Source organism: Eptesicus fuscus, chromosome 13 (genome assembly GCF_027574615.1).
Source record: "Eptesicus fuscus isolate TK198812 chromosome 13, DD_ASM_mEF_20220401, whole genome shotgun sequence".
Classification (NCBI taxonomy): domain Eukaryota; kingdom Metazoa; phylum Chordata; class Mammalia; order Chiroptera; family Vespertilionidae; genus Eptesicus; species Eptesicus fuscus.
The window spans coordinates 23,257,397-23,275,250 of NC_072485.1; the positions used below are offsets into that span (position 1 = coordinate 23,257,397).

Genomic DNA, 17,854 nt, shown 5'->3' on the forward strand with positions numbered 1-17,854 from the left:
CACTGGGCACAAGTGGAGTAACCAGGATCCCGTTTTCTCAATAACCTTTATATTCATTCTCCTCTATGACCCTGCCCTTCCCTCAAAGGTCCTAAGTCATCTTGAAGCATCAAATCCCCTTAAGCTCTTGAGTCACATGTTTACAGCATCTCTTGGTTAAATACCTATTATTTCATCTTCCGGGCACCCCTGTCCTTTCTCCTGGGATCAGTCACATGATCTTCTTTTCCAACCACGTAATTCTATGGGACTTGACAGGTCCATCAGCAAAAATGAAGGACTTCTGCTCGCCATCCTCTTCCCCCAGTCATAGTTGCTTTAAGAGTGAATGGGAGGTGGAAAAGGAGGCACGCGTGCACTTCCTTGAACTTGCTGATAAAATCATGGAGAGAGGGAGGCTAGAAGCTCCAGGAGGGGTTGAAGTGAAAGGAGGATTTTTCATGTTTGATCTGAAACTGAAAACTTGGCAATCATCTTGATTCCTCCCTCCAGTCCCTGTCAACCTTGCTCCTCCCCTTGCCAGAACCTTGTTTTAGGTCTCACCTCCTCCCCTGGATTACTTAGCCTCCAAACCTCCTGCCTTGAAGCCCGGCTTCTCTATCTTCCATTAAGTGGCTAGCATGTTCTTTCTAAAATGCAAATCTGGTCTTGTCAGTCTCTACGTACAGCCCTCTGTGACTTCCCATTGCCCTCTGCAAACCCTTCACATCGTATGAGGCTTTCAAAACTGGTGAGGCCCTTCTTGTTCAGGCTCCTTCCTACCCGTCTGGGCCTCTCTTTCCACTCATCTCCTTGCAGAACCCGATCTATTCTGTATACTCCTGCAGCCGGGGAATGTGTCATACCCTTACTCCATGTCTTTGCATGTACCATGATCTCGTCCTTACAGAGTACTGCATCGGAAGAAGTACTTCCTTTGCCTCCTCCTCCATGCCCCAACTGTCTCTGGCTCAGGACTGCACTGAAGTGTCACTTCCTTTGGAAAGACTTTCTTGCTTCCTCATACCTGGATAAGTACACCTTGTCTTTTACCATGATGGCATTTGATCAAAACATTTTCTTTTAAAAAAATACATATTTTTATTGACTTTAGAGAGAGGGAGGGAGAGGAGAGAGAGAGAGAGGGAGAGAGAGAGAGAGCTAGAAACATCAATGATGAGGGAGATTCATTGACCAGCTGCCTCCTAAATGCTCCCTCCTGGGGATGGAGCCCAAAACCCAGGCATATACCCTGATGGGGAGTTGAATCGTGACCTCTTGGTTCATAGGTTGACGCTCAATCACTGAGCCACATCAGCCAGGCTCAAACCATTTTCTAATTCCTCAGTAATAGGGGAGCTTGACCTGTGTCCCTGGAAAAGCTGATGTCTAATTTTCCTGGAAAAGTTCCAAAGTGAGAGATGGCTGGGCTTCCCCTCCTGGCCCAGCGGGAAAAGAGGATTTTGGTGGGAGGGGCCTGTTCTCTGGGTTTAAATGAGACAAAGGTGCAGGCTTTCGCCTGGGGACACCTAGGCTTGATGGAGTCCCAGCCCAAAGGCACTGCTCAGCCGGGTGACAAGACAATAGAAAGAGTCTCCCTGGAATTTGCCATTAGAGTAAGGGTGGAGGGGCGTTTACAAATAGTCAACCAATTGTTGCATCCCAGCACCAGAGTGCAGTGTAGCGGGAGATCCATACAGGGGTCCCTGTAAATCCCACATATGGGAAAAGGAAAGCTTGTCACCCAGCCCAGAAAAGTGAAGTAACTTTCCCAGGATGGTACAGCTCAGAAGTGACGCAGCTGAGATTTGCACCTGATCCCACAGGATCAGGTGGGTGCGTGGCGGGGCAAGGGTGTGCGGGAGAGACCTCAACTGGGCATGAACACAGGTGATCAAGATATCAAGATTTCCTGAAAAAGTGAGTGTGGAGAAAACAACAACAACAACAACAACAACAAAAACAACCTACATGCATAATATCCCTAACTACAGCTTCAAAACTTCCATGGCAGAAAACTCACTGTTAGCTGAGAAGTGGGCACGTGGCTACTTATCTCTTCGGATTCTTTGATCCTGTCAGAAGAATTCCTGCTTTGAAGAGTTTCCTTGGGAAACAAAGCCTCCCAGGTGAGGTCTGAGTAAGTGGAAGGAAACAAAACAAGCCCCTCAGCTCGGCTGCAGCCTGGTCCCTGAAGGGTCTTGGAGAACCCCTACCATCTATTTCATGGTTAACCTGGATCCCGGACCCACCAGGGCTCAGGGGTCCGCCTCAGTGTTGGGAGCTCCCACGCAAACCATTGGGCTTTATCCTTGTCGCTGAACAGGGAGGCCCCGGAGCACAGACCGGATCCCTGCGGGGTGCCCGACACAACCCCAACTCGCCCAGGCGCCCGGCTGCTCGCTTTGTAAGAACGAGGCTTAGGCAGAACCCGAGCAGGCGAGTGCGCTTTGGGGAGCCAGGCTTGGACGCCCTGTCGTCGCAGTTTCCGTCTCGAGTGGGCGCGCGCGGGGCGGGGGAGCCGCCGCGGAGCTGCCGGAGCCGGAGCGCGTCCCCGCCGCCGCCGCCAGACGCGCCGCGCTGCCCAATCGGCGGCGGCGCCGGGGCGCAGCCCGGGGCGCGGGGACATAAAAGTGCGGCTCCAGCTCCGCGCGCGCGCGCGGATCGAGGGCTGGAGGTCAGGGCGAGCGGGCGCCCCCCCGGGCACGGAGAGCCTCAGGGGTCCCTCCCCGGTCCGCCCCGCGCGCGCCTCCCCGCGCCCCGCCTGCCAGCAGCCCCGCGGGGACACCCGGACGGCGCGGTCCCCGGGCGCGGGGGCTCCAGCGAGATGGTCCCGCACTGGGCGCTGCTCCTGCTCCTCCCCTTGGCGGGAGCCACGGAGCGCCCCGGAGGCCCGGAGGACGGGGCGGGCCTGGCGGCGACCCTGGCCGCGCCCAACACCTCGCACTTCTTCTGGAACAACTACACCTTCTCCGACTGGCAAAACTTTGTGGGCGGGCGGCGCTACGGGGCCGAGTCCCAGAACCCCACGGTGAAAGCGCTGCTCATCGCGGCTTACTCCTTCATCATCGTCTTCTCGCTCTTCGGCAACGTCCTGGTCTGTCATGTCATCTTCAAGAACCAGCGGATGCACTCGGCCACCAGCCTCTTCATCGTCAACCTGGCCGTCGCCGACCTAATGATCACGCTCCTGAACACGCCCTTCACCTTGGTAAGGCCGCCGGGCCGCCCGCCGGGTCCTCTCCTCCCCGTCCTCTGGCCCCCCCGCCACCCCCACTGTGTCTCTCCTCCTTTCTCTCTCTCCCTCCTTCCCTCCTCCACCTTCCCTCCCTCTCCCGCCTGCCTTCCCGTCTTCATCTCTTCGTCTCTTTTCTCTCTAATTTCTCGCCTCTCCTGTTTTCCCACCTCTTCGTCTTTTCGTCAGTCCCTGTCTTTCTGTCTGTGTCTCCCTTGAAGCCTTCTGTCTCTCTTTGACCGTCTCTCTGAGTCTTCATCATTTCTCCTCGTTGTGACTCTTTCTGTGCTCCTGTTTGCAACCCCCCCCCCCCCCCTTTACCTTTCTCTCCGACTCTTCTGGTTGGGCTGTGTTCTCCCCCCCACCCCCCCACACCTTCTAACCCAGAGCTTCTGCGGATGGTGGTGGTCTTGGGATAATGATTTTAGTGTCTTGCAGTCAGTTTTGAATGAATGAGCGTCTTCTATTTAATTGTAATGTCACTGAGCATGAGCGTGTTTGATAATTGAGCAGTAAATCAAAGTCCCTTGAAATAGGAGCAAAGATTGTTCCGTTACCCTCCCACCCCTACTACTACCCACCACCACCACCATCCCTACCCCTCACTCCCCCCCTCCGCCCCCCCAAAGTGAAGCCGATTAAATACACCCCTCTTGGGATACTGCGTTGTGCCACAGGGGAAATGTCAAACAATTGCTCATTGTTAATGGAACCTTCAGTGCACCTTTACCTAGATCACTATTTAAATTGCATTTCCCTCCTGTGCTTTGACAGTGAGGCAGCGCATGAAGTCTGTGTTGGGGAAGAGATTGGGCCCAGGGCTGGGGCAGGCTGGGGCATCTGCACGGAGGCAGGTGAGCCTCCTCCCCAAGCCTTGGCTGCTCCGTGTTAGTGGCGTCGTTTCTGTCCCTCTGGGACTTGGGAGTCTGGTGCTCACAGAAGATTTAAGACTAGGAGGGCTTTGACTGAGCGATCCTAATGACAGCTACATCTTACGTTTTTGTAGCACCAGTTAACATTTCCCCCTAACTTGTAGAATAACAAATTGTAGAAACTGAGCTGTTACCAAAGCAGTGTCTGTTCATATCTCTCTGTATCTCGTTGTTTCTCTTTGTCAACATTAAAACTACATTCTTTGTCCTCACTTATGAGAACATTACTCACGTTTTACAGATGAGGAAACGAAGGCACTGAGATATTCAATCCCCTGTCCAAGGTCACTTCGCTAGTAAATGGCAGAGCCAAGATGAGAATTCCTTCCCCGATGAAAGCCCAGAGGTCTGTCCACTAAGCCACCCACCCAGGAGTGGGGAAAAGGGGGCACTCTTGGGCCATGTTAGGCTACACTACTCCAAACCGTGGGCTTTTCCTGTTCTCCTTCCAGCTTATGGAAGGCACTAACCAAGGACAAGGGGGCTAACAAATACCCCTGCCCCCTCCCACCATACTCCCCTCTGCTGCCTTGAAGCACAAGAGAGTGCATCTCTGTCTCCCTTGACTCCCCCCTTGGTTTCTGACCTGACAATCTGCAATGTTGGGCTTAGGCTGGGCCACCCAGGATGGGAACTGGAGGGTCCCAGGGCACGGCTTTGTGCTGCTGCCCAGAGTAGAATGCATGGCGAGATCTGCAACAGACATGAGGTGGGTGGGGAGGGAGGCCACAGAACCCAGGCCAGGCTGCAGCCTATAGCTGGCAACCCCTGCCCTGGAGGATGTCCTGTGAGAGAGGAGATCACAAGGTCATGAGAACCCAGCACCACTTCCAGGTTGATTTAAAGCAGTGTGCCTTCAACCTGACCCATGTACCTGTCCCAGTCCAAACTCCTGTCACAGCGTCCAAGGTGCTGGCAACCAGGGAGAGTGAAAAGGTAAAGGGAGGGTCTTCTAAGTCTTCAGCCAGGCTCCTCCACTGGGTAAGATGTCCTGTCTGCAGGCTGGTTGCTGACAATTGCCTTCTTCTGCGGTCTCTCTTTCTATCCTCTTTGCATCCGATATCAGCATCAAGTGTAGCTCTGGTCATTGGGAGAACCATCACTTACGTTCCCATGGTAGAGATACAGGGTATGGTGGAGCCCTGAGGAGGGAGTCATTCATTCTGACCTGCCAGAGTCCCATGAGAAGGTCCAAGGATATCTTACAAAGAACATGACATTTCAAAGGGGCCAGAATGTGTTGGAATTTCCCAGGTCAGGATGAATGCTCAGTGCGGTCAGAGGGACCTGGAGGAACAAAGACAAGAGGCATCAAAGTTCATGTTGTGTTGAGGGACCATTGTGTGGCTCAGTGTAGCTGGAGCAGCGGAGGCAGGAAGCCCAGGGAAGGAGCCAGCGGGGCAGGAGAGAAGCAGGGCCAGAAAGGAAGGCTGGGCCCGGGCTGTTAATGGGCCTGGATAAGGCATCTGGCACTGTCCTCAGGGCCATGATGATTCTAAGCAGGAAGGTAACAGTATGGTTTAAGAAAAATACTATCAGCAGCATGACGGTTGAGGTACCAGGGGTCAAGACCGGAGGACAAGGAAAGCTGTCAGGAGGCCGTAATAGTGCAGGTGAGAGATGATGCGGGACAGCACTAGAGCCATAGTCTTTGGACTGAAGAGGAGGAAATGGATTGAAAACTCTTTAGAGGTAGCACTGGTTGGCTTTAGCAATGCATTGAATATGGCAGGTGAGACGTAGGCCTAGCTAAAGATTTCTAGCTTTGTAATGTTATTGGACTTTTTAAGGCCTCATGTCGCTTCTCCCTGCCCATTCCAAAGATAGTCAAGTTCATGATCTGCTGGCCCAGCTTTGTGATCTGGCCAGACTTGTTCCTCATGACTCTTCCACACTCTCCAGCCAATACTATTCCATTCCTTATTCCCCAAACAGGTCCTGAGATTTCTAATCCAGTGCCAGATTCTTTGTTCTTATCTCCACATGTGCAAATTCTACCTGTTCCTTTAAAAGAGAGAAAAAAAAATATATATATATGTACACACACACACACACACACATTGATTTCAGAGAAGAAGGGAGAGGGAGAGAGATTAGAAACATCAATGATAAGAGAATTATTGATTGTCTGCCTCCTGTACGCCCCACAAGCCCACAACCCTAGCATGTGCCCTGACCGGGAATCGAACCCTCAGTTCATAGATTGATGCTGGCCCTACCTATTATTTAAAGTTCATCTCAAATGTCATATATATATATATATATAAAAGCCTAAGCGACCATTACAACCAGATGACTGGATGACCGGCCAGTAGCTATGATGCTCACTGACCACCAGGGGGCAGACGCTCAATGCAGGAGCTTCCCCTTGGTGGTCAGTGCGCTCCTATAGCCAACCTCCCATGTCCCCTCCCCCCGGCTGGCCAGCCCCGATAGGCCCTGATCGCTGGCCAGGCTGAGGGACACCCCCCCCATGCACGAATTCGTGCACTGGACCTCTAGTGTCATAATAATGACAGCAGTGTTAAGTACTTGCTATGGACTAAGCGCTGTTGTACCCACTTTATATGTAGTATCTCTTGTTTGGCTTTCATAGCAACCATGTGAAAAGGGTTAGCCCCATTTTATCGATGATGAAAGTGAGACTCATAGGACCTAAGTGCATTGCCTAAGGTGACAGCTGTAAGTGGCAAATACCCTGCTGTAAACCACTACACACTATTCTTTCTGTTGGGCTGACCTGCTCTATTTCCCCCACTCCTACCCTGCCTGGTGGCCCCAGTGCCCTTTGCTTGAGCCTTCTGCAGGGTGTTAAAAACTTTCTGTTTTTCATCTGAGGTTCCTGAGTCCCTCTTTGCCCAGGCTGGAGGCTCCTTTATCAGAATCAATGCTTGACCTCTCTCGGGCATGGGACAGTACTCACAGGAGTTGCTCCAGCACTGACTGGATGGTGTGGGATGGGGCCTAGGCCGGCTCCTAAAGACTCCATTGCCCTGGAAGCTTCTCTTCTTCCCTTTCTCCCCACATCCCTCCCTGCCCCTGCCCACACCTCTTCAGGTCCCTGGCTCTCCTTCCCAAATGATGGATTGCAAGGCCTGCTTAGCCAACATTGGAGAGCACAGCCCACACACGATGTTGTGACTTTTCAGTTGTGTCTTCCTTATTATTCTGAACTCAGATGGGCCAGGAATTAATTTTATTATTATTGTAAAAATAGCTATTATTCATTTCTAATAATGTATTTCTAGCAATGTGCTAGACATTGTGTCACACCCTTTGTAAATTTTTAAAACACTTAATCCTTACATAAGTCTGCAAAGTAGAGATTTTTAAGCCTTTATTTTTTTTTTACAAATGAGCAAACTGAGGTTCAGAGATTCCATACCTTGCTCAAGGTCACACAACCAGAAACTAGCAGAGGCGGGAAGGCTGCGTCACAAGGGGATAAGACTGGAGGACAAGGAAAGCTGGGATGAGGCTGTACTGATCCAGGTGCAAGATAATAGCAGACTTCAGCAGGGCCATGACCTTGGAACTGAAGCCCAAAGGTCATGTCCTTCCTATACTCTGCTGACACCTAACAGGGCCTGGCCCCAGCAGCATGATCAGAGGCTGTTTAACTGAATGATCGGCAGTGAGTCACACTAGAGAAAATCACGTGTGACCCACAGTTCTGCTGTGAAGCGTGGAAGGCGGAGGAGCAGGAAGAGGCCTTCCAGGGGATGCTCCTTAGAGATCACAGGGCCAGGGTGGGGGGTGTCAGGGTCAAGGCCTATCTGTCTCCTGACCTCTTCGGGCTTGTCTCCAGGTCCGCTTCGTGAACAGCACATGGGTGTTCGGGAAAGGCATGTGCCACGTCAGCCGCTTCGCCCAGTACTGCTCCCTGCACGTCTCTGTCCTGACGCTGACAGCCATTGCCGTGAACCGCCACCAGGTGAGGGCACCTGCCCCCAGCACCCTGACCTCCCCTCTCTGCCTTTGTTTTCCAGAGGGGACGTGAGACCCTTAAACAGTACTTGAGCCCATTTTTCAATGAATGCATTTGTCTTACTGAGTAATATGAACGCTTAGATTAGGTAGATTAATCCCTTTGTACTAGGTGCTGCGGAAAGTTCTTCCCCATCTGTTGTTCCAGTGAAGACTCATTGCTAGTGTTTTGTGTCTCAGAAATTAATGAATTTGCTTTATAGGTAGAAAAGCAAACCTGGGAAATCACAGATGGAAAGAGAGTGACAAATAATTATAGGTCAGAGATAAGGCTCCTGGCTGGGAGATGGACATTCGCTTGCCCAAGCTGTTGACGAGGAAAACAAACTAGGGTGTCCAGGTGGCCAGAGCAGGCATTGGGGTGGGACAGGAAGGTCCTGTTCGCTGCCCTGCTTCAGCAGACACACATGGGTGGATGTGGTGAAGGGAACTGAAGAGGATCTGGGTGTCCATCCTGGGGGAGGATGGTTCCATGGCAGGCATCTTACACTAACTCAGAGAACTCATGTTGTATACTTGGGTCTTTGCTGAATCAAGGAATGTGCTCAGAAAGTGCTTACATAACTTTTCCAAGATCACATGCCTGGCGAAAAATGAAGCTAGGATTAGATTGAAGTCTTTCTGGCTCCAAGCCCATTCTCTGATCATCATCCACCCTGCTCTAGAAGACTCAAGGCCACCTGCAAGGCCAATGTCATAGGGCAGTGGTCGGCAAACTCAGTCAACGAAACGGCAAACCACGGCTCGCGAGCCGCATGTGGCTTGCGAGCCGCAGTTTGCCAACCACTGTCATAGGGCCACCAGGACAAAGAGAGGTAGAATTTATGCTGAATAGCTCCAAGAGGTGCCATAGGACTAAGAGACGGGAGCCTTCAAGATGCAGATGCAAAGATTCAGCTTAATATGATGAAGAAGTGGCTAATGGAAGTGTTCGAAGATGCACACAGCTGCCTGGGGAAGTATGAGTGTCATGTACCAGCCATATTTAAGGAAAGTCTGATAGGGATGTTCAGAGGAGATTCATGCATCTGATAGGGAATTGGACTTGGCAGACTTTGAGATCTCTTTATCCCTGCGATGCCATCATTTTGACATTTATGTTGCAGATGCTTTGGTGCAAAGCGTGAAAAGGTTGCACACAAATGTTTCCTGCCTTTTCTTTACCTTCTCCCCTAATTCAACAAGAAGGACTCTGGATTCCCTTTGCCTGGGCTATGCTTATCCCATTTAACACAGCTAACTGAGAGTTGCCCCTTGGGTATAGGTGGGTCTGAGGAACAGGGTGGGAGTCTTGCCCACATTGACCACATTGCTGTGACATATACCCAGACAGGGGGCCCTGTCCCAAAGCCAGCGGAGTCTTTGAGCAGTGTCTGGGGCATCTGGCCTAGGCTTTCAGTCCCTTCAGCAACCCGAACAACGGAGTGTGAGGGGCAAAGGTGGCCAAGTCCAGAGTGGAGATGTGCTGGGCCGCTTCTAAAGCCTAGTCACTGTCTCCTATAAAACCTTGAAAACGTTGGGAGAAAAATTTGGGAGGACCCAGCCAGAATGTCCAGCGTATCTTAGGATGGGTTCCTGAGGTGGTGGCAGCTCTTCATGACTTATCCCCTTGATCCTGGACTCACTTACCCCAAACTGCCTTTTTCAAGACATAATGATTCTAATCTTAAAATGAGGATGCTGCTAAGTACCTAAGAGTTTATTTAAACCTTTTAGGAGAACCAGTTGGCATACAGTAGCAATTTCAAGATGCTTTTCAGCCTGAAGCCTATAATACTGGCTTTATTATAGGCCTGAGAAAGACATTTAGTAATGACTTCTGTAAACAGTGCTATGAACCCCCAAATCAATGTCAGTACAGCTTCGCATGATAGGTGGTGGGAGTCTCCTCTCCACAACTGTCACCCTCAGAGCCCTTGGTAGCCCAAGGGGCTTGGAATCATGGGGCGATGAGGTCAGAACCTGAGGTGGAGGCTGGCCTGGCTTGTTCCTCTGCCAGCCTTGCTGTGGGCCTGTGGGTGTCCTGAATGCAGACCCGTCTCTCACCCTCCCCATCTTCTCACTGCACCCTGGTCCTGCCACAGAAGACTTTCATTACTGCCTGGACACTCTGAGTCCAGGTGACACCCTCTTCCTACCCCTGGAGGTGGGCTGTGGGTTGGTGTAGCTCAGGGGCTCAGTAATGAATCAGTGGGTGCTTTACTTTATAAATAGGACCTGTGAGCTTTATTGTGACTAGTGAGCCTTGTCATCTGGATTTCTCATTTGTTTCTAAACTTCTTCAGCCAGTGATGCAGTTTGCTTGTTTTCCAGGTCATTATGCATCCATTGAAACCCCGGATCTCCATCACAAAAGGTATCATCTACATCGCAGTCATCTGGACCATGGCTACCTTCTTTTCACTCCCACATGCTATCTGCCAGAAATTATTTACCTTCAAGTACAGGTGAGATTAACCAGTAAGGAGCAGCCTGGGGACTCAGAGGACTTTGACATAGGGGAATTACCAGTACCAGTATCGGCCACCCAGAGGGAGCCAGAGCCATGCTCTCTGCCTCTCTATCATCCGGTTGCTTCCAGACCTGTGCCTATCCTCTGCATTTTTAAAAAATCTATCTATCTATCTATCTATCTATTTATTTTTGCTATTTCTCATCTTTCCTTCAGCTTCCTCCTTATTCTCTGTCCAGTTTACAAGGCCAAGGCAATATTGATTGCCTTCTGTCCCTGGGAGCATGTACTCTCAGAGACTGAGCTTTAAGTCACCCAGGCCTTGTTTAAACGGTGTTGTTTAAATTCTCTTGCACAACCTACAAACCCATTCAGGTTTCTTTGCCATATGCTCTCACGGAATGAGAATTCCTTTCAAAGCACTCAATAGCTATTTACTGAATGAGTGAATGAATGAATGGGCTTGGAGTGATTTTTGTCAGTTCATAATTGTTTAACATGAGGTTCCTCAGAAACAGACCCCGTTAGGCAGGGTAGCAAATGGGAGAGCTTGAGGAAGGGTGAGATTTGAGGGGAAGCTGTAGCCTGCTCCACAGGGACTTCTGGTAACAGAGTTTGCCAACCTTGAGGCAACTGGAGCTGGACTTTCTTATTCTAGACCTCCCTTGGAAAAACAGAAACTCCTAGCCACATCTGGATCTTAATGGAGCTGTAGGAAGTGTCTTCAGCAGTCCTGGGTAGTCCTAGACACCTAGGAAGGTCACAGGTGCCAGCTGTTTCTTAGGGGGCAGGCAGGAGCTAGGGGGGGTCTGGCACTCTAGACAGGTAAAGGGGATCTAAGAGGATCCAGGAGGCCCTGACCGGTTTGGCTCAGTGGATAGAGCATCGGCCTGTGGACTGAAGGGTCCCAGGTTCGATTCCAGTCAAGGGCGTGTACCTTGGTTGTGGGCACATCCCCAATAGGGGGTGTGCAGGAGGCAGCTGATCGATGATTCTCTCTCATAGATGTTTCTAACTCTCTATCCCTTTCCCTTCCTCTCTGTAAAAAAAAAAAAAAAAAAAAAAGAGGATCCAGGGGGTGCAGTGCTGGCATGTCCTAGAGTAGCCATGTGCTGCCCCATGTGCTGTCACACTCCGGTGACATAAGCAGAGTCAAGAGAGCAAACTCTGAAGGCCGATTTCAACCAACTTAAAAGGCTCCCTCCCGAATGCTAGGATATTAGAGTGAGTCACATGCCCAGACCCCCAACACTCAGACTCCCCATCTGCCTTCACACATGGAGGGCTGTTTTTTGTTTCGTTTTTTACTTCTTCTAACAAAAGCAAAGAGAGTTCTCTCTTTCACTAGTGATGACCACCGGCATATATAACAAGAGCAACAAGCCACAAAGTGTGATGAGAAAATAAGCCATTTTGAGTGGCTGCCTAGATATTTTACAGTCTGACAACCCTACTCACACTGAGTCTGGACATTTAGATATGGACCTGAGCTTAGAATCCCACCACAAGTTCCTGCCTTGCTTTTCCCAGGGCACCTTTTTATTTATTTTTATATTTTATTTAAAAAATTTATTGTTGAAAGTATTACAGATGTCCCCCTTTTCCCCCCACCGACCTCCTCCACCCCTCATCCCCCAGGCCTTTACCCCACTAATGTCTGCATTCATGGGTTATGCATATCTCTCTCTATAAAAGCCTAATATTCAAATTGTCCCCTTGGGAGTTTGACCAGGAGACTGGGAGTTCGATCACTCACTATGATGTGCGCTGGGAGACTGGGAGTTCGATCACTCACTATGATGTGCACTGACCACCAGGGGGTGGCGCAGAACAAAGGAAGGCCCCGACTGGCAGCGGGAAGGCTCTGATCCACCCTGATTGCCGGCCAGGCCCAGGGACCCTACCCATGCAAGAATTTTGTGCACCAGGCCTCTAGTATGCATATAAGTTCTTTGGTTAACCTCTTCCTGCCCCCTCTTCCCTTCCCCTCTCCCATCTATCAACCAACAAAAAGTTCTCTGTATTTATGAGTCTTTTTCTGTTCTGCTTGTTCATTTTGTTTGTAGATTCAATTGTTGATAGATATATAGTTATTGCCATTTTATTGTTCATATTTTTAATCTTATTCTTTGAGAAGACCCTTCAATATTTCATTTAATACTGGTTTGGTGGTAATGAACTTATTTAGCTTTTTCTTGTCTGGAAAGCTCTATATGCCCATCAAATCTAAATGATAGCTTTGCAGGATAGAGTAATCTTGGTTGTAGATACTTGCTTTTCATCAGTTTGAATATTTCTTGCCATTCCTTTCTGGTCTGCAAAGTTTCTTTTGAGAAATCAACTGACAGTCTTATGGGAGCTCCCTTATGGGTAACTAACTGCTTTTCTCTTGCTGCTTTTAAGATTTTCTCTTTGTCTTTAACCTTTTGCATTTTAATTATGATGTGTCTTGATGTGGGCCTCTTTGGGTTCATCTTGTTTGGGACTCTCTGTGCTTCCTGGACTTATATATCTGTTTCCTTCACCAAGTTAGGGAAGTTTTCTGTCACTATTTTTTCAAATAGGTTTTCAATTTCTTGCTCTGTCTCTTCTCCTTTCAGCACCCCGTCTGAGGGGATCCTTACACTATCGTAATTTTTTATTTTTTCACTCTTTTTTTCTTTTTGCTGTTCTGATTGGGTGTTTTTTTTGCTTCCTCATATTCCAAATTGATGTTTTGATTCTTGGTTTCCCTTACTCTATTGTCAATTCCCTTTATGTTATTCTTTATTTCAGTTAGTGCATTCTGATTAGTTCTTTATTTATGCTGCTAAGGTTCTCACTAAGTTCGTTGAGCATTCTTATAACCAGTGTTTTGAACTCTGCATCTAGTGATTGCTTATCTCCATTTTGTTTAGTTCTTTTTCTAATGGAGTTTTGTTCCACTCTTTCATTTGGGACATGTTTCTTTGTCTCCTCATTTTGGTCGTCTCTCTGTGTTTCTTTCTATGCATTAGGTTGAGCTGCTGTGTCTGCTAGGCTTGGTAGTATGGCCTAATGTAGTAGGTGTCCTGTAGGGTCCAGTGGCACAACCTCTCTGCTCACCCCAGCTGGGCACTTGAAGTGCCCCCCCATGGGCTGTAACCCTTCTGTTGTAATTGAGTCTTGATTGCTGTTGGCATGTCAATGGGAGGGAATTACTCAGGCTGATTAGCTGCAAGGACTGGGTGTGACCACTGACCTCCAACCACCTTGGAGGATCATCTGTGCAGGGGCACACCACATAGAGCAAGACTTACTTCAGCGGGGCTCTGCTATTCACTGAGTCTACCCCTTGAGTATGTCACTTGTGAAAGTGGTTGGGTGATGGTGCTTTGACGTGGTCTGAAGCTGTTACTGGGTGTGCTGGATCTGGGCCTCCTGGGAGGTGCAGGCCAAGGTCAGCCACTGCCTGTGTTCTGCCCGAGGCCACTAGGCATAAGCTACAAAACAATCTGCAGATGGCTGCTTCTTGTGATGGGATTGGAGGTGCCCAGGCAAGGCCAAGCTGCTGCCATTTAGTGAGAGGTATGGGACTTGCTGAGGCCAGATGCTGCTTGTTTGACAGATTTTAGGAAAATCTGAAGCCTGAACCAAGACAGGCCATTCCATGATAAAGCCCTGGAAACAGCTTGGGTGGGCCCAAAAGTTGGGTGGAGTGAGTCTGAATAAGTTCATGCACAGGCTTCTTAAGAGGAACTGTGTGGGACTCCAGTAGCCTCAGTCTCCCTCCTCAATGCACATTGGTGTTTATAGCCAGAAGTTATGGGTACTTCTCTTCCTGGCACTAGAACCTTGAGCTGGGGGACCTGGTGTGGGCCTGGGACCCCTTGCTTCTCAAGGAGGACCTCCTCAGCCCAGATACCCCTCCTGATTTTTATCTGACACACATGGGTGTGGGACCAGCCCTTCCACACCTCTGCCCCTCCTTCCAGACTTGATGTGGCTTCTTTAATTTTGTAGTTGTAGGGAGTTCTTTTTAGTTTGCTTTCAGGCAGTTCTGAATGATGATTGTTCTGTAGTTTAGTTGTACTTTTGATGTGGTTTTGGGAGGAGGCAAGTACCGTGTTTAACTACGCCACCATCTTGACCAGAAATTCGGGGCACCTTTTCACATGACCCCTCAGAGTTGAGCCTGCAAAAAATTAGTGACCACTGCCTCAGCCACCTTATAATAAGTAATAGATGCTTGCTACTCTGCTCTCTGTCTCCTGCTCACTGATGACTTGGGATGGAGGACTGCCCTTTCTCCAGCTCATTGCACCTCTGTTCTGAGATTTGTAAGCAATAAATCTTGTGACTTGACTTCCTTTGTGTGACTATATTGCAATAATGCCTTCAAAATGGCCCTATGGTTTTCACTTCCCCAAAGTGGGAGCTTGGATACCTAGAGAGCTGTCTGCTGCCCCCGTGTGAGTGGCTTATGCCTCCTTATTCAGCAGGTCATCATCTTTAACACAGTAGCTCTGGATTTTTCAATACACATGGATATCCCTAAAAAGTTTGAAGAAGACTGGGTATATTACATAGAAAATAAGTATGTGACTCTGGGATTTCCACTCATAGTATTAAGACCCATCATGGCTTTGGCCCATTCCTTAGTTCCCTTCTGGAATGGCAATAGGTAGTACAATGGAGAATTCCTGAATACACTGTGTTCCCAGGATGAGTTAGGTCTAAGATGAGGAACACCAGTGTTGCATTCATTCATTGAATAGATATTTATTGGGTCTCTATTATGAGCTAGGAAAAATGCAAAGTTAAGAGGACACAGAGAGATCCAGGTATATTCCTTATCTTTATAGAACTCCCAGCCTAGTGGGAAAGTCAGAAATGTAATCAGATAATTAGGCTAGAGCATTAAAAGTGCTATAACAGATGGATGTACCAGCAGGCTAGTGCTTCTCGGGCCGAGGCCTTTCCAGACTAATTGCACACTTTCCTTCTCTCTGTCTCTCTGTGTCTCTGTCTGTCTCTCCTCTTACCCCCAGTGAGGACATTGTTCGCTCCCTATGCCTGCCAGACTTTCCTGAGCCAGCTGACCTCTTCTGGAAGTACCTGGACTTGGCCACCTTCATCCTGCTTTATATCCTACCCCTCCTCATCATCTCTGTAGCCTATGCCCGTGTGGCCAAGAAGCTGTGGTTGGGCAACACAATCGGCGACGTGACCACGGAGCAGTACCTGGCCCTGCGGCGCAAGAAGAAGAAGACCATCAAGATGCTGATGCTGGTGGTGGTCCTCTTTGCCCTCTGCTGGTTCCCCCTCAACTGCTACGTCCTCCTCCTGTCCAGCAAGGTCATCCATACCAACAATGCCCTCTACTTCGCCTTCCATTGGTTTGCCATGAGCAGCACCTGCTACAACCCCTTCATCTACTGCTGGCTTAACGAGAACTTCAGGGTGGAGCTGAAGGCATTACTAAGCATGTGCCAGAGGCCACCCAAGCCTCAGGAGGAGAGGCCACCCTCTCCAGTCCCTTCCTTCAGGATGGCTTGGACAGAGAAAGGCAAGGGGCGGAGGGCTACACTAGCCAACAACCTCCTGCCCTCCCCCCAGCTCCAGTCTGGGAAGACAGACCTATTGTCTGTGGAGCCCATTGTGGCGATGAGTTAGAGGAGGGTGGGAAGAGGCAGAGGGGAGGGCTCTGTCTAAGCTGAGATTGGGAGAGGGCCTGAGGACAGAGCCTGGAAAAGAGCCTGTCCTCTCATACATGACCTTCACCATGCTGGAAACAAGTTCCTGCAGAAGCTGTAGGTCTCTTGAGTTCCTAGGAAACTGCTTAGCTTCCTGGCCACATTTGATGTGAAGACTAAAAGGCACCTACCAACTAGACATATGTTTGTGAATTTCTGTCTAAGAAATGCTGTGAGGAATATCACCCTGGTTCCTGAGCCAGAGAACAAGACAACTTCAGCCCAGATGGAGGCTGAGTCAGTCAACTGCCTCCGACTGTCAGGCAGCTGTCTTACCGCCCTCCCTGCCACTAAGCATCCTTAAGGACACCTGAGTCATATTTGGGTGTGGCTGACCCAGATGCACAGAGCTGTGCTTGAAGAAGCTCATTGCACAGTGCAAGGTTAGCGAACCAGAGTTGGCATGGACGTTTTCATATAGCTGCCTTGCTTTCTGAAGTCATGGGACCAGGATGGATCACAATTCCGTGGTGGCCTGGCCTGATATTTGATAAGAAAGGACCCATTTGGTTTCTTAAAACAACAAAAATGATTATTAAAACTTTGGAAAATTCAGGAAAGCACAAAGATAAAAATCACCCCTTCTCCCCACGTGTGATAAGCTGTTAGCTGTGGATTTATTTGCAACTTTTTCTTTTGTGCCTGTGTGCGATTCATTTCATTATGAACTGCACTTTTCCATGCAGAGATAAGAAGGAAATGGGCGCAGCAGAGAACTCTTGAATCTCTCTCCCAGGAATAGTGTCCACCACTAACAGAAGAGTTGGAAGACAAGGTGGGAGAGGAACTCAAGGAGAAGGCTGTCACAGAGAAGACAGACTGCCTTCCTGTCAGTGGTGAGAGGGGCCTGGCTGAAGTAACTCTTCAGATGGTGGCCATTGTGATGAGCTGGGAACAAAGCTCATCCAAGAGCCATAATTCCTTCTCTCCTGGAATCACACAGAACGGGAGGTGGAAAGCCTCACACTGCTTTCACAGGAGATAAGGGAGCAGACTTTCCAACATGCTGGAAATCATTGTTAGACACCTCACCCCCCAACCTATCTAGAGAGGCCATTTCTCTGTGTTGCCTAAATAATAAAGCTTCTTTATTTTCTTCATTGTCAGCATCACCCTGGCAGTTTATGCATCACTTACAGAAATCTGTGCATCCTGAGGGTCCTTAAGGACTCAACTTGCCAGAGAAACCTCATTCCAGAGACTGAGTGTTTCATCACCTTCTATCTAAAAGACGCCTCAGGCAGAAAAGAGCTTAATTCACCAGCCTGACATCTGGGTCCTGGGTTGCCACTCTCACCGGTTTTGGCTTTCTTTCTAGCACCAGAAAGCAAAGCATGGTTAGGGAGCAGAGTGGAAAACTCAGGTGTGGGGAGAAGGGGTTTATCCAAGGTTCACTTAGATCTCGTGGCTGTTAACGGAAACTGAACTTGGTCCTATCACTTGCTTCCCTATAATGAACCATGGGACTTGGTTATACTATTCTATTTATGAGGAAGTTTGAAACTTTTCAGGATGTAAAGTTTTGGAAAATTCATCTTTTTGAACAGTGGGTAAA

At 49.2% G+C, this 17,854-nt stretch overlaps 1 protein-coding gene across 2 annotated transcripts; it reads left to right on the forward strand.

The window, feature by feature from the left end:
* The first annotated feature begins 2,806 nt into the window (after positions 1-2,806).
* GPR83 (G protein-coupled receptor 83) lies at positions 2,807-16,219 on the forward strand. Of its 2 annotated transcripts, XM_008149176.3 has the most exons (4): positions 2,807-3,190; positions 7,955-8,080; positions 10,447-10,580; positions 15,595-16,219. In XM_008149176.3, the coding sequence occupies exons 1-4, from the start codon at positions 2,807-2,809 to the stop codon at positions 16,217-16,219; spliced, it is 1,269 nt and encodes a 422-aa protein (XP_008147398.1). The 2 variants fall into 2 exon arrangements, with proteins under 2 accessions (XP_008147398.1, XP_054581265.1); XM_054725290.1 differs by lacking the exon at positions 7,955-8,080.
* Positions 16,220-17,854: the final 1,635 nt, after the last annotated feature.

Bases quoted from the DNA above. Each gene is read 5' to 3' on its own strand.
- GPR83 (XM_008149176.3), top strand. From the start codon at position 2,807: ATGGTCCCGCACTGGGCGCTGCTCCTGCTCCTCCCCTTGGCGGGAGCC. The intron at 8,081-10,446 runs GTGAGGGCACCT...CTTGTTTTCCAG, and splicing joins TTGCCGTGAACCGCCACCAG to GTCATTATGCATCCATTGAA. The intron at 10,581-15,594 runs GTGAGATTAACC...TCTTACCCCCAG, and splicing joins TTATTTACCTTCAAGTACAG to TGAGGACATTGTTCGCTCCC.